Genomic DNA, 21,051 nt, shown 5'->3' with positions numbered 1-21,051 from the left:
CGGGGCACTCACCAGCCACCTGACAGGCTGCCCTCTTCTGTGCTGTGGCCTAGTGGGGGCAAGAGAGGAGGCCTGGCCTGGGCAGGGGCTGGGCCTGGGGGGCCATCCAGGCCCTGGCTTGCTGGGCACAGAAGGGATAGGCTCCTCTGTCCACATGCAGGCTGCCTCCCACTGCATGGCAGGGGCCGCAGCCTGTAGTGCAGGAAGCCTTGGGCAGCCTGGAGCAGGAGGGGAAGGGGTGGGTGGAGCAATATGGGGCAGGGAGTGGGTGCCAGCTCAGCCCACATCGAGGACCCTCTCCCCCCAATTGCACTGGGCTGGTGGGGCATGGTGAGGAGGAAGGATCCGGCAGAGGTGGGGACAGGGCAGGAGGCTGAGATGGAGGAATAGAAGGGGGCAGGGATTTGGGTACAGTCCTGAGTGTGGGAGGGTCATACTGCTCCAACACAGTCCAAAACGAAGGTTGAGCTCCCTACTCCCAACAGGGTGGTGGGGGCAGGGGTAGCCAGGGACACAAACGGGGGGGCTCAGTGTGGGTGCTGTGCTGCAGGGAGCAGGTTGGGGGCTCAGCAGGGGGCGCTGTGCTGCAGGGAACAGGGTGGGGGCCCAACAGGGGGCAATGGGTTGCAGGGGGCGGGCGCTCAGCAGGGGGCGCTGTGCTGCAGGGAGCAGGGTGGGGGCTCAGCAGGGGGCGCTGTGCTGCAGGGAACAGGGTGGGGGCCCAACAGGGGGCAATGGGTTGCAGGGGGCGGGCGCTCAGCAGGGTGCGCTGTGCTGCAGGGAGCAGGGTGGGGGCTCAGCAGGGGGCGCTGTGCTGCAGGGAGTGTGTGTGGGGGGGCTCAGTGCAGGTGCTGTGCTGCAGGGAGCAGGTTGGGGGCCCAACAGGGGGCAATGGGCTGCAGGGGGCGCTGTGCTGCCGGGGGCGATATGGGGAGTTAAGTGTGTCAGCAATGGCAACAACTCCCTGGCGCCCCCTACAGCATTTCTAGGCCAGTACAGCCTTTGTCAGCCTGCTTTGTGCCCGGTCAAACAAGCCACGTGAGATGGACTCTCTGCGCCTGGGCTCAGCCCCTCACTGTACTGGGTCCAGTGTGAACCCCCATGTCCGGAATGTGGGGGAGCAGCACAGAGCTGGACCCCTCCAGCTGGGCTCTGAGCTGCCCCCTTGGTCTACCGCTGCTGGATGTGCCGCGCCTGATGCACCTGGCAGCACGCTGGCTGTTGGCACAGTGCCCGTTCCCTCTGCCTGACAAGCCCCTGTCTAGCCTACCAGGGGCCCTATGCCACACCCTTGCTTTTTCACGCTGTCACATCCCCTGTCTGTCCCTCCCATGGGCAAGGTCATCCAGGGCTGATCCCACTCCCGGTTGCCCAATTCCCCCCCCCCCCCCACGTCAGCAGGTTTCACCCGCCCATGCTGGGTCAAGCTTATTAATGAAGAGATTAAATAAATGAGACTCCAGCCAGAGCCATGGGGCATGACACCCCGCCCTGCTCGGAGTCAGGGCAACACCCCTGGTTGCCAACCTGCCACGCTTCCCTAGGGCAACTCGGCCTCTTTCACTCAGCAGCTGGCATGAGACCCCTGCCGCTCTAGAGCTACTAGCTCCGGGGAGCAGGGTGAGGGGCTCAGCGGGAGCAGTGCTGCGCTCCTGAACCCAGAGCAGCCGCTTCCCTGGGGCAGAGCTGGGTTTGGCTGACTCGACGAGATGAGAGCGATGTTGCGTTTTACAGGTCCTGGCTGTGCACAATTACAGCGCTCAGCGTCGTCTTTGAAAGGTGAAGCCAGTGATGCTTTGAGCGTGGCAGGAAATTGGGAGGGCTTGGCCTGCAGGGTCAGCCAATAGTCAATGACAGGCACTGCTGAGATTGGAAAGGCTAAAACTGGTTAAAGCTTTAAACACAAAGTGGTCTCATCCCCTGTCTAAAGAGACAGGTCAGGAGCCTTCGGCTGTGGCACTGGTCCCAGGCTGCAGTCTGCTGGCGCTGCCTCTCTGCGCTGACGGGCAAGGGAGATCTCGACAGGTGGGCTCGTTTGCATCCTGCACAAGTGACATGTACTGATAAACCCCAGTTCCTTGCAAGCCCAGGCACAGACTCCTCCTCCTCCCTCCGGCCCAAGAACTCCATAACCAACATGGAGCAGGAGGAACTCAGGCCAGAATATTAGGGGTTTCCCTGGGAGGGGAAAGACAGGGGCCAATCCCTGCTCCACATCAGGCTGAGCAGTCACACCCCCAGCCCCTCGTTCCGGGATTAGGTGTTCTCTGTGCCTGGCTCAGGCCCGCCTGGTCCAGACAGCCAGGGAACATTTGGTTTGTGAATCCCAGAGCTCCTCTCCAAGGCATCAGGACTCGGGCAGGAATTGTGAGGATCTTGGGGGCCCCTGCATGCAGGATTTGGGTGACAAAGTCCCTTTGTGGATCCAGCTGCCAGGAGGTTTTGCTGAGGAAATCTGCTGGCTGCTACAGCCAGGAAATCCTGGGCCCTACTTGTTACAGGGATTCAGTCACCAGCCTGCCTGGGAATCACAGAGAGCAGGACTAGAAGGGACCTCAGAGTGCAGCTAGTCCAGCCCCCCGCACTGAGGTGGGACCAAGTAACCCTAGAGCAGCCCTGACGGGTTTGTCCAGCCTGGGCTTAGAAACCTCCAGTGGGGGGGATCCCATGACCTCCTTGGACGCCAAGTCCAGGGGTGAACTCCTCTGGCAGCTAGCAAGTGGTTCCTAATATCTACCCTCACTCTTCTCGGCTGCAGGTTAAGCCCATTGCTGCTTGTCCAGCCTCCGGGCATGGAGAACAACTATCCCCGGCCTGTCTAGGGCAGCCCTGCACACGGCTGAAGACTGTTCTCGGGTCCCCGCCCAGGTTTTAACTTTTCCTCCCAGGTCAGGTTTTCTAACCCTTGGATCAGTTTTGTTGCTGCCATCTGGACTCCCTGCAATGTGTCCCCACCTTTCCCAAAGTGCCACACACAGAGCTGGACCTAGGACTCCTGCCAAGGCCTCACCAGGGCCGAGCAGAGCGGGACAGCGACCTCTCCTGTCTCACATCCAACACACCCACTTACACAGCCCAGAACGAGCTGGGCCTGCTTCGCAGCTGCAGCCCACTGCTGCCCCCCTTCCACTAGTGATGTGCCACCCCCCGCAGCCTGTTCCTGCCTGGTACGACCCTTCGCCAGTTACTGCCGAGTTTGGAGCTGTGATTTCTCCTTGCTTTGCACTTTATTCACCAAGCTGGGCGTGGTGAGCTGGAGTCTCCCATGACATCATCCACAGACGTATTTCTAACACTAGAGATCTCAATCCACATAAATATCTGACCGGGACTGTGTGGGGGGGAGGTGTCTATAGCAGACCACTGACACTACCCTGCTGGACCATCTCTTGCGATCCTTCCCCAGTGCGATCTCTGACCCACACTGCTTCTGTTTTATCCACACTGCCACTTCGGATTCCTCTACGGCGTCCACATCACTGTGGTAAAACTAGGCTTGGCAGGGATGACACTGCAGACACACCGACCTAAACTATTTCCATCCACAATAATCACGATTTACAGGCAGACTAGCCCCTCAATAGCGAAAACAGGTACAATTTGGAAATTTAAACTGACGAACATAAAGAAAATGGTGAAAGCCCTAAGCTCATGCAACTGGGAAAATGTAAATCAAAAATCTACATTAAAAAAAAGCTTAAAAGAAACTATCCATCAGAATCAGAAAACAAAAATAAAATCCTGCGAAGTGCAGGTACAACGCTACCCCTCCCATTTTTACCTTTACTTCCATCGCTTCTGAACCCCGCGTACCCTTCAACCCCTGCTCCGGCATGAGGGCCAGGCCCCGGGGTTCTGCTGGCCCTAAGCAGGCTGGCAGAATCCGATTTGGATTTTTGATCATTTTGGCAGATATTAGGGTTTAGTTTTAAGCATTTTTTTTAGATTTTTATCAACTTAAATTTTCACAGTGGCAAAAAATTATGGGGTTTAAGCCTCCCCACCCATTTCTATTGTTTGAAATAGTCACCGTTGTGGGAAATTGGGAGGATGCCACACAATGAGAGGATCAGACCATTGTTTAATGACAGCGCCAGCAAGATGCAAAAGGCTAAAGCTTTAACCCCATTCCAACACCCTGGGTACATCCCTGGCCAAAACACACCTGTACATCACCTGAGCTCCACCTGAGCCACTTCTCAGGCTGCATTTTCATTACGCTGCTGAGCTGTAGCAGGCAATTGTCAAGGATGGAGAAACTCAGGCGCCAGCTGCAGTGAAATCCACGTTTACCGCTGACAATGTAACCCAACCTTTCAGAAGTGCTGTGCCGAGTCTTCATTCATTCACGCTAATTTAAGGTTTCGCGCGCCAGTCAGATATTTTAACGTTCTTAGAAGGTCTCTTTCTATAAGTCTATAATATAGAACTAAACTATTGTTGTATGTAAAGTAAATAAGATTTTTAAAATGTTTAAGCAGCTTCATTTAAAATTAAATAAAATGCAGTGCCCCTGAACCAGTGGCCGGGACCCAGGCAGTGTGAGTGCCACTGAAAATCAGCTCGCGTGCTGCCATAGGTTGCCTACCCCTGATCTAACCTCTGTCAGTCTATATCCAGTGTCACGGCCTGCCCCAGTTCTCCCAGCTCCCTTCTGGGGCCCAGGCTCTAGTGTGGCATTAATGTGCCAACATCTCAGTTGTTCCTCCCCACCCGCCTGCCGCTTCCTGGCCACATCCTACCCTCACTCTTGCCCTGCCCCCCTGCTCCATGCCCAGGGCTCCAAGGTACCATAAATAATAATTTTCCTCCTATTAAAGCCAGGTGTGGAGATGACAGGAGCACCTGCTGCCTCCTCTCCTAGCTTACAGCCCTGCTCTTCATGAGAGGCTTGATGGCAGAGGGAGCCCTCACTATGAGCAAGCCGAGGGCTCCTTCCTGCCCCCTGCAGTTACAATTGTACAGCTTGTGCTCAGCTGCCTTTGGAATGGCACTGGGCGGCTGCTCCCCACCTGCCCTACCCCAGTGGTGGCTGCATCTCAGCACGGGGTGAGCCACCCCCATGCAGCGTTATGGGTGGTTGTTCCCCAGCTGCCCCACCCGAGAGGCGGCTGCATCTTAGTGCTGGGTGAGGTGTCCCCGTGTGGCATTGTGTGCGGCTGTTCCCCAGATGCCCCACCGCAGAGGTGGCTGCATCATAGGGCTGGGCAAGCCATCCCCATGTGGCATTGTGTGTGGCTATTCCACAGCTACCCTTCCCCAGAGATGGCTGTGTCCCAACACCCTTGCCCCATTCCCCCAGACAGCTGTGCAGCCATGGCTCTGGTTCTCACCCAGGAGAAGTTACATGCCGCCTCTCTGGTCTCTACACCCGCAGGGAATGTGCATGTCCCTCTAGGAAAGGCAGGAGCCAAGACTATTGTGGCGGGGACACCCCCTTTCCTCACACGCTGCCCTCCCCCACTTCAGGTGGCTTGAATCACTGCAGTGTCCTTGCCTGTCTCTGCTGCCTGTCTGGGCCCTACATACCTCTCCCCCCGGTGCTCCCACAGACAGCCACAGAGCCAGTGGGAAATGGGCCTCAGCTTTATTGATTCTCTTGGAGCCCAGCTGGGATCACGGGGCAGAACCGGGCACGTGGAGGACCGGCATCCCCGGCCAGGAACGGCAGCTCTGGCAGGAGGGGCAGGAACGTGAGCCCCGCTGGTCCCAGCTGGAGGGCACCCCCTGGATGCCCTCTGAGTGGGGCACCATCAGGGGATACCCAGCGGAATGGTGAAGGACAGGTAGTCGCCCAGCTCGCCCCACCGGGCCCGGTGCGTCTGGAAGATGGTGACCCATGTGGTCAGCACGACCACCCAGAACAGCAGCCCCACGGCTGAACGCTGGACATCTGAAAGAGACGGGGCTGAGTGTGGTGCCCATCACATGTAGGCCCTGCTTTGCTGGCCCCTCCCTGCTGCCCCCAGGGTCCTGTCCCCTGCCCTGATGGCCCCCACTGGGCCCTGCCCCAGGGGCCCCTCCCTCCTGCGCCCCTGGGCCCTGTCCCCCAGCTCCGCTCCCAGTACCCTCTACAAGTCCTCTGGACTCTGTCCTCCATGCCTTAGGCCCCGCCCGCTAGCTGCACCCCCAATGCACCCCTCTTGCCCCCATAGTCTACACCCAATGCTCCCCTTCTACCCCCCTCCCCAAGGAACCACCTGCCATGCCCTGGTCCCTGCCCCCAAGCTCAGCCCCGATTACTCCTTCCCTGCTCCCGATGCCCTTGGCATTGCTCCCAGCACAGAGCCATTCCCACTCCAGCCCGCTGCAGCACTGTGCCCAACCCCCCACCCCTCAGCAGGTTCTGCCCCACTCACAACTCTTGATCTGCGGCTGCTCGGTGTAAGCAGGTGCCAGGAAGGCCTCGCGGCAGAACCACAGCACGTTGACCAGCCAGAGGAAAGGCAGAAGGGCAAAGCCACCTGGGGAGAGGGCAGCAGAGAGGGGTCAGACCCCCACTTCATCCGGCTTTGGCAGGCTGCGAGCCAGGACACTGCCACCAGGAGCTCACAGCACTCCAGGCACCAGCATAGAGGTCACATGGAAAGGCAGCCCCGAGGCTGGCAAAAAAACATGGCCTGCTGGGTGGCTGCCATCTATACCTGATGCTCCTCGACCCTACAAAGCCCATCCCAGCACCTGGGCACCTGCTACTCCCCTTCTCCTCCCCACCCTCCCTGCCTGGTGCCCCCTCATCCCAGCACTCGGGCACCCATCATGCCCCCATCCTCCCTTATCTCCCAATCCCAGCATCCGGGCAACTGCCACTCCCCATCTCCTTCTCACCCTCCCTGCCCAGTGCCCCGTCCTAGCCCCCTCATCCCAGCACCCGGGCAACCGCCCACCCCCTCTCCTCCCCACTCTGCCTGCCCGGTGCCCCCTCCTGTCCCTCCACATCCCAGCACGCCCCCGCTCTTCCCCACCCTGTGCCCTCTCCTGCTCCCCACATCCCAGCACTCAGGCACCCATCATGCCCCCTATCCTCCTCTCTCCCACAATCCCAGCACCCAGGCAACTGCATGCCCCCTCTCCTCCCCACCCTCCCTGCCCGGTGCCCCGTCCTCTCCCCCCATCCCAGCACCCAGGCTCCCAGCACGCCCCCTCTTCTCCCCACCCTGCCTGCTCAGTGCCCTCTCCTCTCCCTCACATCCCAATACCCGGGCAACTGCCTCGCCCCCTCTCCTCCCCACCCTCCCTGCTCAGTGCCCCCTCCTCTCCCCGCATCCCAGCACCTGGGCAACCACATGCCCCCTAGCCTCCCCTCTCCTCTAATCCCAGCACCTGGGCAACTGCCACTCCCCCTCTCCTTCCCACGCTCCCTGCCCGGTGCCCTCTCCTCTCCCCCAGTCTCTGTACCTGGGCATCCACCATGCCCCCCTCCTCCCCACGCTGCCTGCCCGGTGCCCTCAGCGACGAAGTGGGGATTTTCCCATGTTATGTTGTACGTGAGTCTTACTGTTTTGCACGAATACTGTGTGGTGCAATACACAGGGAAACTGAGGCTTGTGACTTTTGCAGAGGCTGCTCCAGCTGCCTGCGCAGATGCTGCAGCCGCCCCTTCATAACCTGAGATCTAGGAGGGGGATATGGCCAGGTGACTCTTGGCCCTAGGAGCAAGACAAAGGCCAGAGGAGGAGCAGGCCAGGCAGCTGGAAGGGAGTCAGTCTTGGCTAGCTCCAGGAACAGGAGGAGGACCAGAACCATGGCTCTGGGCTCCCCCCCCACCCCCCAAGATGGACTTGGTTGAAAATCAGATTTCTGTGCTAACAAGTTCTGCCCTACGCTGTGTTCCTGTCAGCTAATAAACCTTCTGTTTCCCCGGCTGGCTGAGAGTCATATCTGACTACAGAGGTGGGGTGCAGGGCCCTCTGGCTTCCCCAGGAGCCCTGCCTGGGCGGACTCACTGCGGGAAGCATAAGGTGTGGAAGGGGATGCTGAATACTCCAAGGTTAGGCCCAGGAAGGTCGAAGCTGTGTGAGCTTCTTGTCCTGGAGACAGTCTGCTCAGAGAGAGGAGGCTCCTCCAGAGTCCTGACTGGCTTTGTAAGGAGTAGTTCCAGAGCACTGCCCTGGTGACTCCGTGACAACTGGTGGGAGAAGTGGGATAATCCAGGATTCTCTGTCCATGGGGTGCAGTTTAAGTGACTGGGGAGCAGTAAAACAAAGGGGGATTAGCAAGAGATGGGCATCCTGAAGGCTCAGAGAGGTGCGGTTCCAGGACGCGGAGGAGCTTAACCCCCGAGAAGGGCTGGCGCACTGATGGGGTTCCTCCAAAGGACCATGGGGAGCTGAGAGAGCACAGCTTGTGAGTCCGTGACCACTTGGCAACAGCATGGAGATGGCCTAGAACCATCTCCTTAAGAAGGACATTGTAGAGCTGTGCAGGAGAGGGCTGCACTTTGGAAAGCTCACTAAGGCACAGCTGACTGCTCAGTTGGAAGAGGATTGCTCTGAGGAGCCAGTTCCTAACTCAGCTGGGGCCATGAGAGAGGCTGGGAGCAGCCAGACAGCCCCAGGACCCACATTGGTTGCTGACCCAGCTTGGGGCCCGAGAGAGGCTGGGAGCAGCCGGGTGTTCCAAGAGACCCCTGACCCCGACCCCAGGGGGTCTCCACCAGGATCTGAGACGGATGCAATTGGAGCTGAGATCCAAGGACTCAGAGGACCATGAGAAACAGGGAAGCCATGAAGCAGAACAGCAGGAGAGACAGGCAGCAGGAACTGGCGATGGCAGAGCTGAGAGGCAGAGGGACTCATCCAGGGGTGAGTGGGGATGGACCTTGAGGTGCTAATTCTGCAGGGAACCTCAACACTAAATCGCTGCCGCAGGTTAAGGAGGGGGGAGAGATAGATACCCGTCTCGCGGCCTTTGGGAGGTTGGCAATTTGAACCAGGCTGGCCCTGCCGAAAGGCTCCAGTGTCTAGCCCCCTTCTTGGGTCCCAAGGCCATAGAGCCGTTTAGCCAGATGGATGGTGTGGCCAACTGGCTCCCACTCCTGTCCCAGCATATATGTCTGCATGGACTCTCCTGGGCTCAGGCCCCTCGAATCCCCAGTGCAGGGGAACGTGGTGGTGAATGGGGAGACATTCCTGGGGTGGAGAGACATTCCTGGGACCAGGGGTGGCTCTAGGGATTTTGCCGCCCCAAGCATGGCAGGCTGGCTGCCTTCGGCGGCTTGCCTGCGGAGGGTCCGCCGAAGCCATGAGACCAGCGGCAGCCTGCCTGCCGCCCTCGCGGTGACTGGCAGAGCACCCCTCCGCGGCTTGCCATCCCAAGCACGCGCTTGGCGTGCTGGGGCCTGGAGCCGCCCCTGCCTGGGACAGAGAGAACTGTTGTCAGGCCCCAGGTGGTGCAGCCTCACCAGACGCTGAGGGGCTGTGTGACTTGGGTGAAGGTCCCAGGGATGAAGCCCCTCGCCCTGCCTATGGCCCGAATCCCTGTGCAGACACAGGAGGGGTTGGGCTGGCTGGTAGTTGGGAGTTCTCCAAGATACTGGCAGTGACCTCCTGTTGAGGGATGACTGTCTGTCTTTGGGACAGGATCCAGGCCCTGCTCCTGCAACTGCTGAGGATTCGGTTCCCTGAATTCAAATTCAATTGGCTGAAACTGAAGCAGTCAGTGAAATTGCAAATGACCTGGCTGGCCGGGAGGAGGAGCTGCTAGGTCAGGGGCCTGCAACCTTTCAGAAGTGGTGTGCTGAGTCTTCATGTATTCACTCTAATTTAACGTTTCACATGCCAGTCATACATTTTAACGTTTTTAGAAGGTCTCTTTCTCTAAGTCTATAATATAGAACTAAACTATTGTTGTATGTAAAGTAAATAAGGCTTTTAAAATGTTTAAAAAGCTTCATTTAAAATGCAGAGCCCCCCAGACTGGTGGCCAGGACCCAGGCAGTGTGAGTGCCACTGAAAATCAGTTTACATGCCGACTTCGGCACCCGTGCCATAGGTTGCCTACCCTTGTGTTAGGCTCAGAATACCTGCCTGTCTATAACCAGTGCCCTGGAGCGGAGTGGGGCAGAGATACTTCCCACCCCCCTGCGCACGGGGCTGGGTGCCGAGGCAGGCCAATGCAAAGGGGGAGAAACACCCCATTATGTACCTGAGCAGGAAGCTGCTGCACTGGGAGCAGGGCTATGCAGCCTTAGAGAAGGAATCCCTGGCCATGGAGTGGGCTGCAGCCAGATCTATTTGGGCAGCGCTTCGCTGTGTACCCAGACCAGTTGCCCTGCCAAGCATGCACCAGATGAAAGGGCCAAGGCCACGCTCCTCAGGTGGAGTCTGTCCTTCCAGGATTATGAGATGGAGGTCTCCACATTAAGGGGAGTGCAAATATTACAGCTGATGTTTGTCCTGGAGAGGGAGGCCTGAACTTCTCCAGGTCACTGGCTAAAGTGACCCCGCCCAGTTCAGTTTCGAAGGGGGTATTTTCCCTTGTTATGTTGTGTGTGAGCCTATGTGAGTCTTACTGTTCTGCATGAATGCTGTGTGCCTCAGTTTCCCTGTGTATTGCACCAGTGTCTAGGTGGTGGAAATAAGGGTGTGTGACTTTTGCGGGGGCTGATCCAGCTGTTTACATGGATGCTATGGCCACCCGCTTCGTAACCTGAGACCCAGGAGGGGGATGCAACCAGGTGACTCTTGGCCTGGAAGGGAGATAAAGACCAGAGGAGCATCAGGAGGGCAGGGGCCAGGCAGCTGGAAGGGAGTCAGTCTCAGCTGGCTACAGGAACAGGGTGAGGACCAGAACCATGGCTCTGGGCTCCCCTCCCCCTAAGATGGACTTGGCTGAAAATCACAGATTTCTGTGCTAACAAGTTCTGCCCTATGCTGTGTTCCTACTAATAAACCTTCTGTTTTACCGACTGGCTGAGAGTCACGTCTGCCTGTGCAGTTGGGGTGCAGGGCTCACTGGCTTCCCCAGGAGCCCCACCTGTGTGCACTCGCTGCGGGAAGCGCACAGTGTGGAAGGGGATGCTGAATGATCCGAGGTCAGACCCAGGAAGGTCGAAGCTGTGTGAGTTTCTTGTCCTGGAGACAGTCTGCTCAGAGAGAGGAGGCTCCCCCAGAGCCCTGACTAGCTTCATACAGAGTAGTTCCAGAGCATTGTCCTGGTGACTCCATGACACCCCCCCCATCTTCTCCCCCCATCCCAGCACCTGGGCACCCACTACGCCCCCTCCTATTCCCCCATCCCAGCACCTGGGCACCTACCATGCCCCCTCTCCTCCTTACCTGGTTCCCGCTCCTCTTGCCCCCATCCCAGTACTTGGGCACCCACCATGCTCCCTGCCCAGTACCCTCTCTCTCCCCTCCCCTCCCCTCATCCCAGCACCAGCACACCCAGCACACCCCTTCTCCTCCCCCCCAGTGCCCTCCCTTCCCCCGCATCCCAGCACCTGGGCACCTACCACATCCCTTCTCCTCCCCAAATCTCTACCCCTGGGCACCCAGCACACCCCTTCTCCTCCCCCCCCCAGTGCCCTCCCTTCCCCCCCCATCCCAGCACCTGGGCACCTACCACGCCCTCTCCTCCTCCCCAAATCTCTACCCCTGGGCACCCAGCACACCCCTTCTCCTCCCCACCCAGTGCCCTCCCTTCCCCCCCCATCCCAGCACCTGGGCACCTACCACGCCCTCTCCTCCTCCCCAAATCTCTACCCCTGGGCACCCAGCACACCCCTTCTCCTCCCCCCCAGTGCCCTCCCTTCCCCCCCCATCCCAGCACCTGGGCACCCAGAACACCCCTTCTCCTCCCCCCCCATCGCCCTCCCTTCCCCTCCTTTCCCCCCCATCCCAGTACTTGGGCACCCACCATGCTCCCTGCCCAGTACCCTCTCTCCCCTCCCCTCATCTCAGCACCAGGGCACCCAGCACACTCCTTCTCCTCCCCCCCAGTGCCCTCCCTTCCCCCGCATCCCAGCACCTGGGCACCTACCATGCCCTCTCCTCCTCCCCAAATCTCTACCCCTGGGCACCCAGCACACCCCTTCTCCTCCCCACCCTGCCTGCCCGATGCCCCCTCCTCTCCCCTGCCCCCCATCTCCTCCCCTGCAGCCCCCCCCCCGGCCCGGCTCGGCTCGGCTCGGCTCGGCTCGGCCCGGCCCGGACTCACCCAGGTAATATTTCCGGCACAGGTTGAGCTTCTCCTCGTTGGGGACCCGCTCCAGGTTCATGCCGATGCCGGCGCCGGCCCACGGGCAGCTGCGGGGAGGAGCAGTGGGGTCAGCCCAGGGCCCCGCACACCCCGCGCCCCCCCGCACTGGGGACAGCGGGACCTGGCTGCCCCCACCCAGACACTTACCCGACTTCCTGAGCCCCGCTCAGCGCATGCGCCTGCCTCGCTGCATGCCGGGAGTTGTAGTCCCGGGATCAGCTCAGGCCCGCGATGCATGTTGGGGGACGTATTCCGCCTTCAGGATAGAATGGGGCGGGCGGCCATCCTGCCGCGGTGCATTCTGGGATCTGTAGTCCCGTTCTCTCGAGGGACTGGGCGGGGCCGCTCCTCACTCTCCCCCCTGGGATCTTTGGTCCCCAGGAGCGCGAGGCTCAGGACGGTGCTAGGCGGGGATCTGGGCAGGACCAGTTTTCGCCTCCTGGAGTGGGGACTACAACTCCCAGCATGCCCTGGGGCTGGGGTCAGGACTGGCAAGGGGTTAGAGGTCAGCTGGACCATAGCTGGGAGCTCGGACTCCTGGGTTCTTTTCCCAGCTTTTTTTTTGAGGGGCTCAGGGGGGTGTAGTGGTTAGAGCAGGGTGGGCCTGGGAGCCAGGACTCCTGGGTTCTGTCCCCAACTTGGGAAGGTCTGTCTAGCAGGAAACAAAATCCACAGCTAATTCCAAGTTTGGATCCCAGGCCCTGGTCAATTTCAGGCCAGGTCCCAGCTGCCTTGTCCATCAGGGTGTGGCTACTAACGTTGCATTTAAAAATAGGGGATTGTTTTCTTCACACCCTGCCCCACTCCCTCCCAGTATTAGCATTGTTATTAATTAACATGTTCGCCCGGGAGATTCCGGACTGCGCTCAGCAGCTCCCAATCTTGTACATCAACAAAGAAACAAGGACGTCCCTTGTAAGATGTGCCTGTTGTCAGGCCTAGTTGCAGGGCCCAGCCTGCGAGGCGGCCAAAGGCTGTGTTACACCAAGCTTGGAATCTTTCTTTCCCTACCCAGAGTAATACCCTGCATTTATCCCCATCCGCTCCTCTGATTCATCACAGAGCAATAGTCATGACCAAATTCCCCATTCCATGCTGGAGCAGGGAACATGTCTCTCTGACTATTAGCGACAACAAAGCTACTAATCTTATCACTGGACAGGCACTTCTCTGGTTTGCCCTGCTTGTGCTCTCAGTGCCCTGTCCTCAAGTCAGGGACACCCCAAAAACACAGTAACAGGATCTTTAGCACACCAAGAAGGCTGCCTTTGCATTCCTTTCTGAAAGGGATATCAAAAGTCTTATCAACCACACTAACCACTAGGTCAAGAAGTCAATTGCTTATATACAACCTGTTAAATGCACTTAGGCCTTTACCCTCTTCATCTAATCGCTGTTTCACGTACATACCACATCCCCTGGCGGTCAGTTTGGTGGTAACTTTTTCCAACATCTTTTGACCCTCCTGGTTTCAAACCCATCTGTTACCAAGACAAATTTTTGGTGTTTAGTCCCATGCATATACATATAGTCACCAAAATTCACCAGCAATGGCTGATTTGTCAACCATGTGTGTGGGAACTTGTCAGCAAAATCAAAGTGTTTGGCATAACTCCTGCTCAGTCTATTCAGACCAGAAATGAGAAGACACGCGTCATGGTCTTAACACCTATTGCACCAATTGCAAGTTCTCACAGTGTTTAGTCATCTGCCTTTCGGAACATTCGAACTACGTTAATCATGAAACAGAAAGAAGTTATTTTTCCTGGAGTATGTGAAATCATTTTCTCACATGCTTAGTATTTGTTTTATTGTACATGAAGCTTTGTAGTTAGACTAGCATTAACATAGACGTGATGGGGATGGAGTTAGATGAAGTGGTGGGTTATGCCACTCGGATTGGGTCCAGTTGTAGGTAAACCATGGAACCAGTTGTAAATCTCAAAAGAGCCGTGCCAGTTTCCTGCAGTCGCTGCATTATTTGCCATTATTTTACTTCTTGACTAAAGAAGACGTGTATTTAGCAGGGGAAGTAGGATTGCATAGAATGAGGCAACAGCCGGTAGAAAGAAACTGCATGATGTCAAATGCAGAGAGACCACTGATGGAACGGAGTCTGTCTTTCGTTCAGAACAGACAGTACCAGTTGCGTGGCAGAGAAATCGCTGTGCCCAACACACTGACAACAGCAAAATCCATTGGTTACGGAAAGCAAACGTGTCTGCAACTGATGGAGCACGTGTGATGAGTGCAGAGATCCCAGTAAAAGACACCAGTGTCTGCCCTACTAGACAGTCCGGTTCTGTGACACCGATGGCCTGGAGGTGCTTCGTGGTTTTGTCCAGAAAAGCTCCCTAAGCAGAGACATTCGGCACCTCCCCATGGCACAGGGCTTTACAGTGGTGCCGTTGTGTCGGCCCAGACACAGAAAGGGTTCCGGTGCCTGGACTGTGGCCCTGCCCCTGCTCCACCTGTGCTCTGCCCCAATCCTCCACCGACTCCTCTCCCCTCTCCCCCCTGCTTGCTTCTCTCTGCCCCTACACCCTGTGCAAACGGTGGGTGGGGCCTCGAAGCAGAGCGCGGGCAAGGTCCCAGGGTGGGGGGGAGGGAGAAGTTACGATGGGGCGGGGCTTCAGGGCGGAGCATGGGCGTGGCCTGGAGGGAAGAGGCTGGGCGGGACCTTGGTGTGGAGCACAAGGGAGCGGGGGGCAGGGCCGTGGTCCAGTCGCAGGAGCCCACAAAAGATTAATCTGGCCCAGCTTGTTCCATGAGGACAGCATCAGTTGCTTGGGAAGGCAGAAGCCACTGGTGGGAAAGATTCACAGATTCCTTGTGATCATCTTGTCTGACAGGCCAGGGACCTGCCCCACAGTAACTGGATGAAAGCAGAGCTCTGAGCGAAACCCATCCCAGCTCGGGTTAAAAATGGCCAGTGATGGAGAATCCCTCACAAGCCTTGGACAATTGTCCCACTGGCTAATAATCGTCACTGGAAAAAAATGCACCTTATTTCTGTCTAGCTTCAATTTCCAACAACATCAGATGGTGTTTGACCGTTCCCTGCTGGCTGGAAGAGCCTGTTATTAAAGACCTGTTCCCCTGGTGCTGGTAGACGGGGATCAGATCACCCCTGAACCGTCTCTGTGTTACACTGGAGTGAGCTCCTTGGTCTGCCCCTCTCAGGCAGGTTTTCTAAGTCTTGAATCATTCTTGTGGCTCTTCTCTGACCCGGCTCTGATTTATCCACATCCTTCTTGGATGGAGAGCCCCAGAACAGGACCCAGGATCCCAGTTGTGGTAGCACCAGGGCGAAATCCCGAGGTCAAATCACCTCTGCTCTGCACTAGCTCTTTGAACTGCAGCGCGGCACTGGGAGCTCGTGTGCAGCTGATTCTCCACCACAACCCCACATCTCTGCCAGAGTTGTGGCTCCCCAGGAGAGCATCTCTGATCCCTAACTCCGGCCGATGTCCCAGATGGATACATTGACCTTTAGCCATCTTAAAACATGAATCATTCGCTTGTGCCAGGATTGCTCTGTGTCAGTGCTTGCCCTCTTCAATATTTCCCAATCCCTCAAATTTGTGTCAGCTGCAAACTGTCTAGATCACTGCTAAAGGCATGACACAGCAGGGCTCAGAACCTCTCCCTACAGGACCTGCTGGAAACACACCCACTCAGTGACGATTCTCCGGTTACAGTTTTATCTTGAAACCCATCCGCTAGTTTCTAATCCATTTACTGTGGACCACGTTAATTGTGCATCATTCTAGCTTCTCAATCAAAATGCCATGTGGCACCAAGGCAAAGATCTGTTAAAGTTCCCACCCTTTAGCACTCTGGTCTTTATTGGCCAAACTCGGACTCTCTGGCAAAGGAAGTATCCAGCCAGGTAGGCAAGATTCATTTCCTCATCTCCTTAGCTCTGGAGAGCCCAGGCCTGTTGGCCGTCCCATTACTTTGCTGGGATCAGTGTCAGACTCGCCAGCCTAGAATTACCCCAGGGTCCCATTTACTCTTCTGAGACATTGGCACAAGATTCACTTCCGTCCTGTCCTTGCCCGTGTCATAAACCTAGTCCCAGATTTGGACCTTAGCATCCAAAATATGGGGGTTAGCATGAAAACCTCTAAGCTTAGTTACCAGCTTGGACCTGGTAAAGCTGCCACCACCCAAAAAATTAGAGTGTTTTGGGGCACTCTGGTCCCCCCAAACCTTCCCTGGGGACCCCAAGACCCAAATCCCTTGAGTCTCACAACAAAAGGAAATAAACCTTTTCCCTTCCCCCCTCCAGGGGTTCCTGGAGAGATACACAGAAGCAAACTCCGTGAATCTAAACAGAGGGAGTCCACCCTCTCTATTTCCAGTCCTGGAAACACAAGCACTTCCCTCTTCACCCAGAGGGAATGCAAAGTCAGGCTAGTAAATCTAACACACACAGATTTCCCCCTGACTTCTTCCTCCCACCAATTCCCTGGTGAGCTGCAGACTCAATTCCCTGGAGTTCCCCACTAAAGAAAAACTCCAACAGGTCTTAAAAAGAAAGCTTTATATAAAAAGAAAGAAAAATACATAAAAATGGTCTCTCTGTATTAAGGTGACAAATACAGGGTCATTTCCTTAAAAGAATATTGAATAAACAGCCTTATTCAAAAAGAATACAATTCAAAGCACTCCAACAACTATAGACATGTAAATATAAAAGAAAAAAACAATAACCCCTATTGTTTTTATGATCTCTGTACTCACAACTTGGAAACAGAAGATTAGAAAGCAGGAATAGAAATCCCCTCATAGCCGAGAGAGAGTCAGGCAGAAGACCCAGAACAAAAGACTCACACACAAAAAACCCTCCACCCAGATTTGAAAAAGTCTTGTTTCCTGATTGGTCCTCTGGTCAGGTGCTTCAGGTTACTTTTTTTCCAGGTGAAAGACACATTAACCCTTAGCTATCTGTTTATGACAGCCCGCTGTGCTGAGAGTTATTGACAGTCTGTTGTCATGGTCCAAATAGACCCTTCCCCTGCTGCCAGAGCCCGAGAAAGACAAAACCCAGGGGCTGGCAGTAGGAGATGCAGGGCAGTCCAACAGCTGCAGCCCCACAGGGAACAGTGGCGCTCAGCCAGCCTGGGACAGGGAAATGTACCGGCCACAGCTGCCACTGCTGGGCAGCACCGGGAATGGCCTCTGGTCCTCTGGAGGGGGCTGGCCAAGTGTGATGAAGCAGTGGGGTTTCTTGTTGGTTTCAATGGTTTGCATGCAGAGGGCATGGGACTCAGTTTCCCTGTGTGTTACTTGTTTAACAAGGTGGTGGGAGAGGAAGTTTGTTGTTACAGAGGGCCAGCTATGCAGTTCTGGCCAGTGGGAGGACAATAGGCGGCAAAGAGAGGACCCCTGTGACCTGACCAGCCGGTTCCAGCCAGAGAGGAAACAAAGGACCCAGGAGAGGAGAGGCTGAGAGGAGACGAGGCCCAAGCAGGGACAGAAGACGAAGGACAGAGGCAGGACTTGGGGGAGGGTGATATCAGATGCCCAGCTGGAAGGAGGGGAGAAGGAGAAAGCAGGGGCTGGGAGGAGAGTGCAGGCAGAGCCCACCTGGAGGCTGGAGCTACCTAGATGTGCTGTGCTGAGGGTTGCTGGGCCCTGAGAGTTTCCTATGCAGTGTTCAGATGCTCAACAAACCCTCCTGTTTTACGCTGGCTGAGAGTCACTGCAAGCTAGAGAACAGGGGGCATTATTCCTTCTAGGAGTGGAGGCTCTGGGGGTCCAGAGTGAGTGGACTCTGTGAGGGGGCCCACGGTGAGAGATGTGCTGAGGGCTCAGAGAGGTGCGGTCCCAGGAGGCGGAGGGGCCTATGGCTTGACCCCCGAGAGAGCCAACCCCCAAGAAGGGCTGTCATACTGAAGAGGTCCTCCCAGGGTCTGTATGGAGCAGAGAGAGAGAGTATGAGTCCTGTGAGTCAGTGACACCAAGGTCAAAGGTGGCTCCCACATCCGGGGGCAAATGGCTCTAGGGTCGGGACATGGCAGAGACTCGGCAGGGGGAGGGGGAGGAGGGGAAATGGTTGTCCCGGAGGCCCTCCACCCCATAGATCAGACTCTGACCCAGAGTGCTGCAGAAGGAGATTAAAACAAAAGCTCAGGAGCGGACGCAGGGCCAGGCCCAGAAGGGATCTGGGGCTGGAAGAACTTGACGTCGCTCCTCCAAAGGAACAGGGAGGGTCACGCACCAGGCGATGAGGGCTCAGGGGGGAAAAGGCGGCCAAGACCGTGGGCTGGCGTCTGCCAGGTACAAACAGGCACCAGGCGGGCGTCGAGCTGGTGGCAGTGAGGCGCTGGAAGGGCCAGCCCAGCTGGCTGTTGGGAGGAGCACAGGACACAACCAGGCCCCAGGGATGAGGCTCTGCTGGGCAGGGCTGGCGCTTCCATTTAGGCGACCTAGGGCACCAGGATTTGGGAGGGCGGCATTCTGCCAACCTCGGCGGCAATTCGGCTGCGGGGGGTCCTTCCGCGCTCTGGGTCGTAGTTGGCAATTCTGCGGCAGGTCCTTCACTCGCTCCGGGACCCGCCGCCGAAGTGCTCGAAGACCGGGAGTGCGGAAGGACCCCCGCCTAGGGCGCCAAAAACTCTGGCACCGCTCCTGCTGCTGGGCCAGAAGGGGCGCTCTGGGCCTGGCTGGGCTCTGAGTCCACATCTGGGTGGGTGGATTCAACGCGCCCGCTGGAGCCGGCTGTGGTTCCCAAGCATGTCCACAAGGGGGAGCCAGGGCTCCAGCGCCAGCATCGGCCTTGTCCAGAGGCAGCGAGAGTCTCATCCCCGAGCCAGGGCTGGTGTCCCGCACTCCCGACCTGCAGCCCAGCCCCGGGCTCCCCCCACATGGCTCTGTCATTGCCCCACACTCCTGACCCTCAGCCCCCTGCTAGCCCAGCCCTGGGCTCCCCCCACATGGCTCTGTCATTGCCCCGCACTCCTGACCCTCAGCCCCCTGCTCGCCCAGCCCTGGGCTCCCCCCATGTGGCTCTGTCATTGCCCCGCACTCCTGACCCTCAGACCCCTGCTTGCCCAGCCCTGGGCTCCCCCCACATGGCTCTGTCATTGCCCCACAGTCCTGAACCTCAGCCCCCTGCTCGCCCAGCCCTGGGCTCCCCCCACATGGCTCTGTCATTGCCCCACAGTCCTGACCCTCAGCCCCCTGCTCGCCCAGCCCTGGGCTCCCCCCATGTGGCTCTGTCATTGCCCCGCACTCCTGACCCTCAGACCCCTGCTCGCCCAGCCCTGGGCTCCCCCCACATGGCTCTGTCATTGCCCCGCACTCCTGAACCTCAGCCCCCTGCTAGCCCAGCCCTGGGCTCCCCTCACATGGCTCTGTCATTGCCCCACACTCCTGACCCTCAGCCCCCTGTTCGCCCAGCCCTGGGCTCCCCCCACATGGCTCTGTCATTGCCCCACACTCCTGACCCTCAGCCCCCTGCTAGCCCAGCCCTGGACTCCCCCCACATGGCTCTGTCATTGCCCCACACTCCTGACCCTCAGCCTCCTGTTCGGCCAGCCCTGGGCTCCCCCCACATGGCTCTGTCATTGCCCCACAGTCCTGACCCTCAGCCCCCTGCTCGCCCAGCCCTGGGCTCCCCCCATGTGGCTCTGTCATTGCCCCACACTCCTGACCCTCAGCCCCCTGCTCGCCCAGCCCTGGGCTCCCCCCATGTGGCTCTGTCATTGCCCCACACTCCTGACCCTCAGCCCTCTGTTAGCCCAGCCCCGGGCTCCCCACCCCCAGTTTTGCTGGTGCCTCACACTCCTGACCCTCAGCCCCCTGTTAGCCCAGCCCTGGGCTCCCCCCACATGGCTCTGTCATTGCCCCACACTCCTGACTCTCAGCCCCTTGTTAGCCCAGCCCTGGGCTCCCACAACATGGCTCTGCCGGTGCCCCACACTCCTGACCCTCAGCCCCTGCTAGCCCAGCCCTGGGCTCCCACAACATGGCTCTGTCATTGCCCCTCACTCCCAACCCGCAGCCCGTGCTAGCCCAGCCCTGTGCCCCCCTGCCGGTGCCCCTCACTACCGACTTGCAGCCCCTGCTAACCCAGTCCTGGGTTCCCCACATGGCTCTGTTGTTGCCCCTCACTCCGGACTCGCAACCCTTGTGCTTCTGCTGACATGCTGTGTTTGGTGCCTGTGCTGTGAGGTGCGTCACAGTGGATTGGGCATTTCCAGGAGCTGGTGAGGCCGGGCACTGTCATCACCAAGGCCCAGGCAGCATTTCCTGCCCCTGCTCCAGCACTCAGCCCCACTGACAGGCTGAATCATCGGCCAGGCAGAGGGGCCATTTCCAGGAAACGAAACCCCACAAGAACCATTTAGCTGACCTGGCTCCCCCCCACCGCTAATCTCAGACCCCCCCCTACTTCTGCAGCACCCTTGCTGGAGGAAGCAGGATATAGCCACCCTTCCTCCTCTTGGTAACCAAGCTTCTCCCTGCCTCGTGTCAGCCCCCCTGCCCCCAGCAAGATGGGGCTGGTGCCCCCTGGAAGGGAAAGACCCCATGCCCCATTCCCAGCCCTCCTGAGCCAACCCCCCAACCACTGGGGCCAGATCAGAATTTTTTAGGGGTCCTCAAATGAAAAAAGGTTGGAATCCCCTGAGCTGGGACAGAGGGATCCCTGGGGAAAAGGGACTTGGATGCAGATGTGTGAGCAGAGCACCCCCTAGTGCTGCAGTGCGGTATAGGGACTGACTGTGTGGGGAGAGCGACCCCTATTCACAGCCTGCCCCAGTCCCTGCAGCCCAGCACCCCCTGCTGAGCCCCCGCCCTGCTCCCTGCAGCCCAGCGCCCCCTGCTGAGCCCCCGCCC

General features: G+C 57.9%; 1 protein-coding gene across 1 annotated transcript; it reads right to left on the bottom strand.

Moving 5' to 3' along the window:
• Positions 1-5,573: 5,573 nt before the first annotated feature.
• On the bottom strand, positions 5,574-12,442 carry PSENEN (presenilin enhancer, gamma-secretase subunit). Its single transcript, XM_050930618.1, has 4 exons — positions 12,349-12,442; positions 12,160-12,248; positions 6,360-6,464; positions 5,574-5,893 (listed from the first exon to the last, which is right to left on the bottom strand). Exons 2-4 carry the CDS (start codon positions 12,218-12,220, stop codon positions 5,754-5,756), a joined length of 306 nt encoding a protein of 101 aa, XP_050786575.1. The 5' UTR covers positions 12,221-12,248; positions 12,349-12,442; the 3' UTR covers positions 5,574-5,753.
• Between the last annotated feature and the right edge of the window lie 8,609 nt (positions 12,443-21,051).

The sequence above is a fragment of the Gopherus flavomarginatus genome, chromosome 20 (assembly GCF_025201925.1).
Source record: "Gopherus flavomarginatus isolate rGopFla2 chromosome 20, rGopFla2.mat.asm, whole genome shotgun sequence".
NCBI lineage: Eukaryota > Metazoa > Chordata > Testudines > Testudinidae > Gopherus > Gopherus flavomarginatus.
The sequence above is the reverse complement of the archived record's forward strand: the minus strand, read 5'-3'. Positions and strand labels throughout refer to the sequence as shown.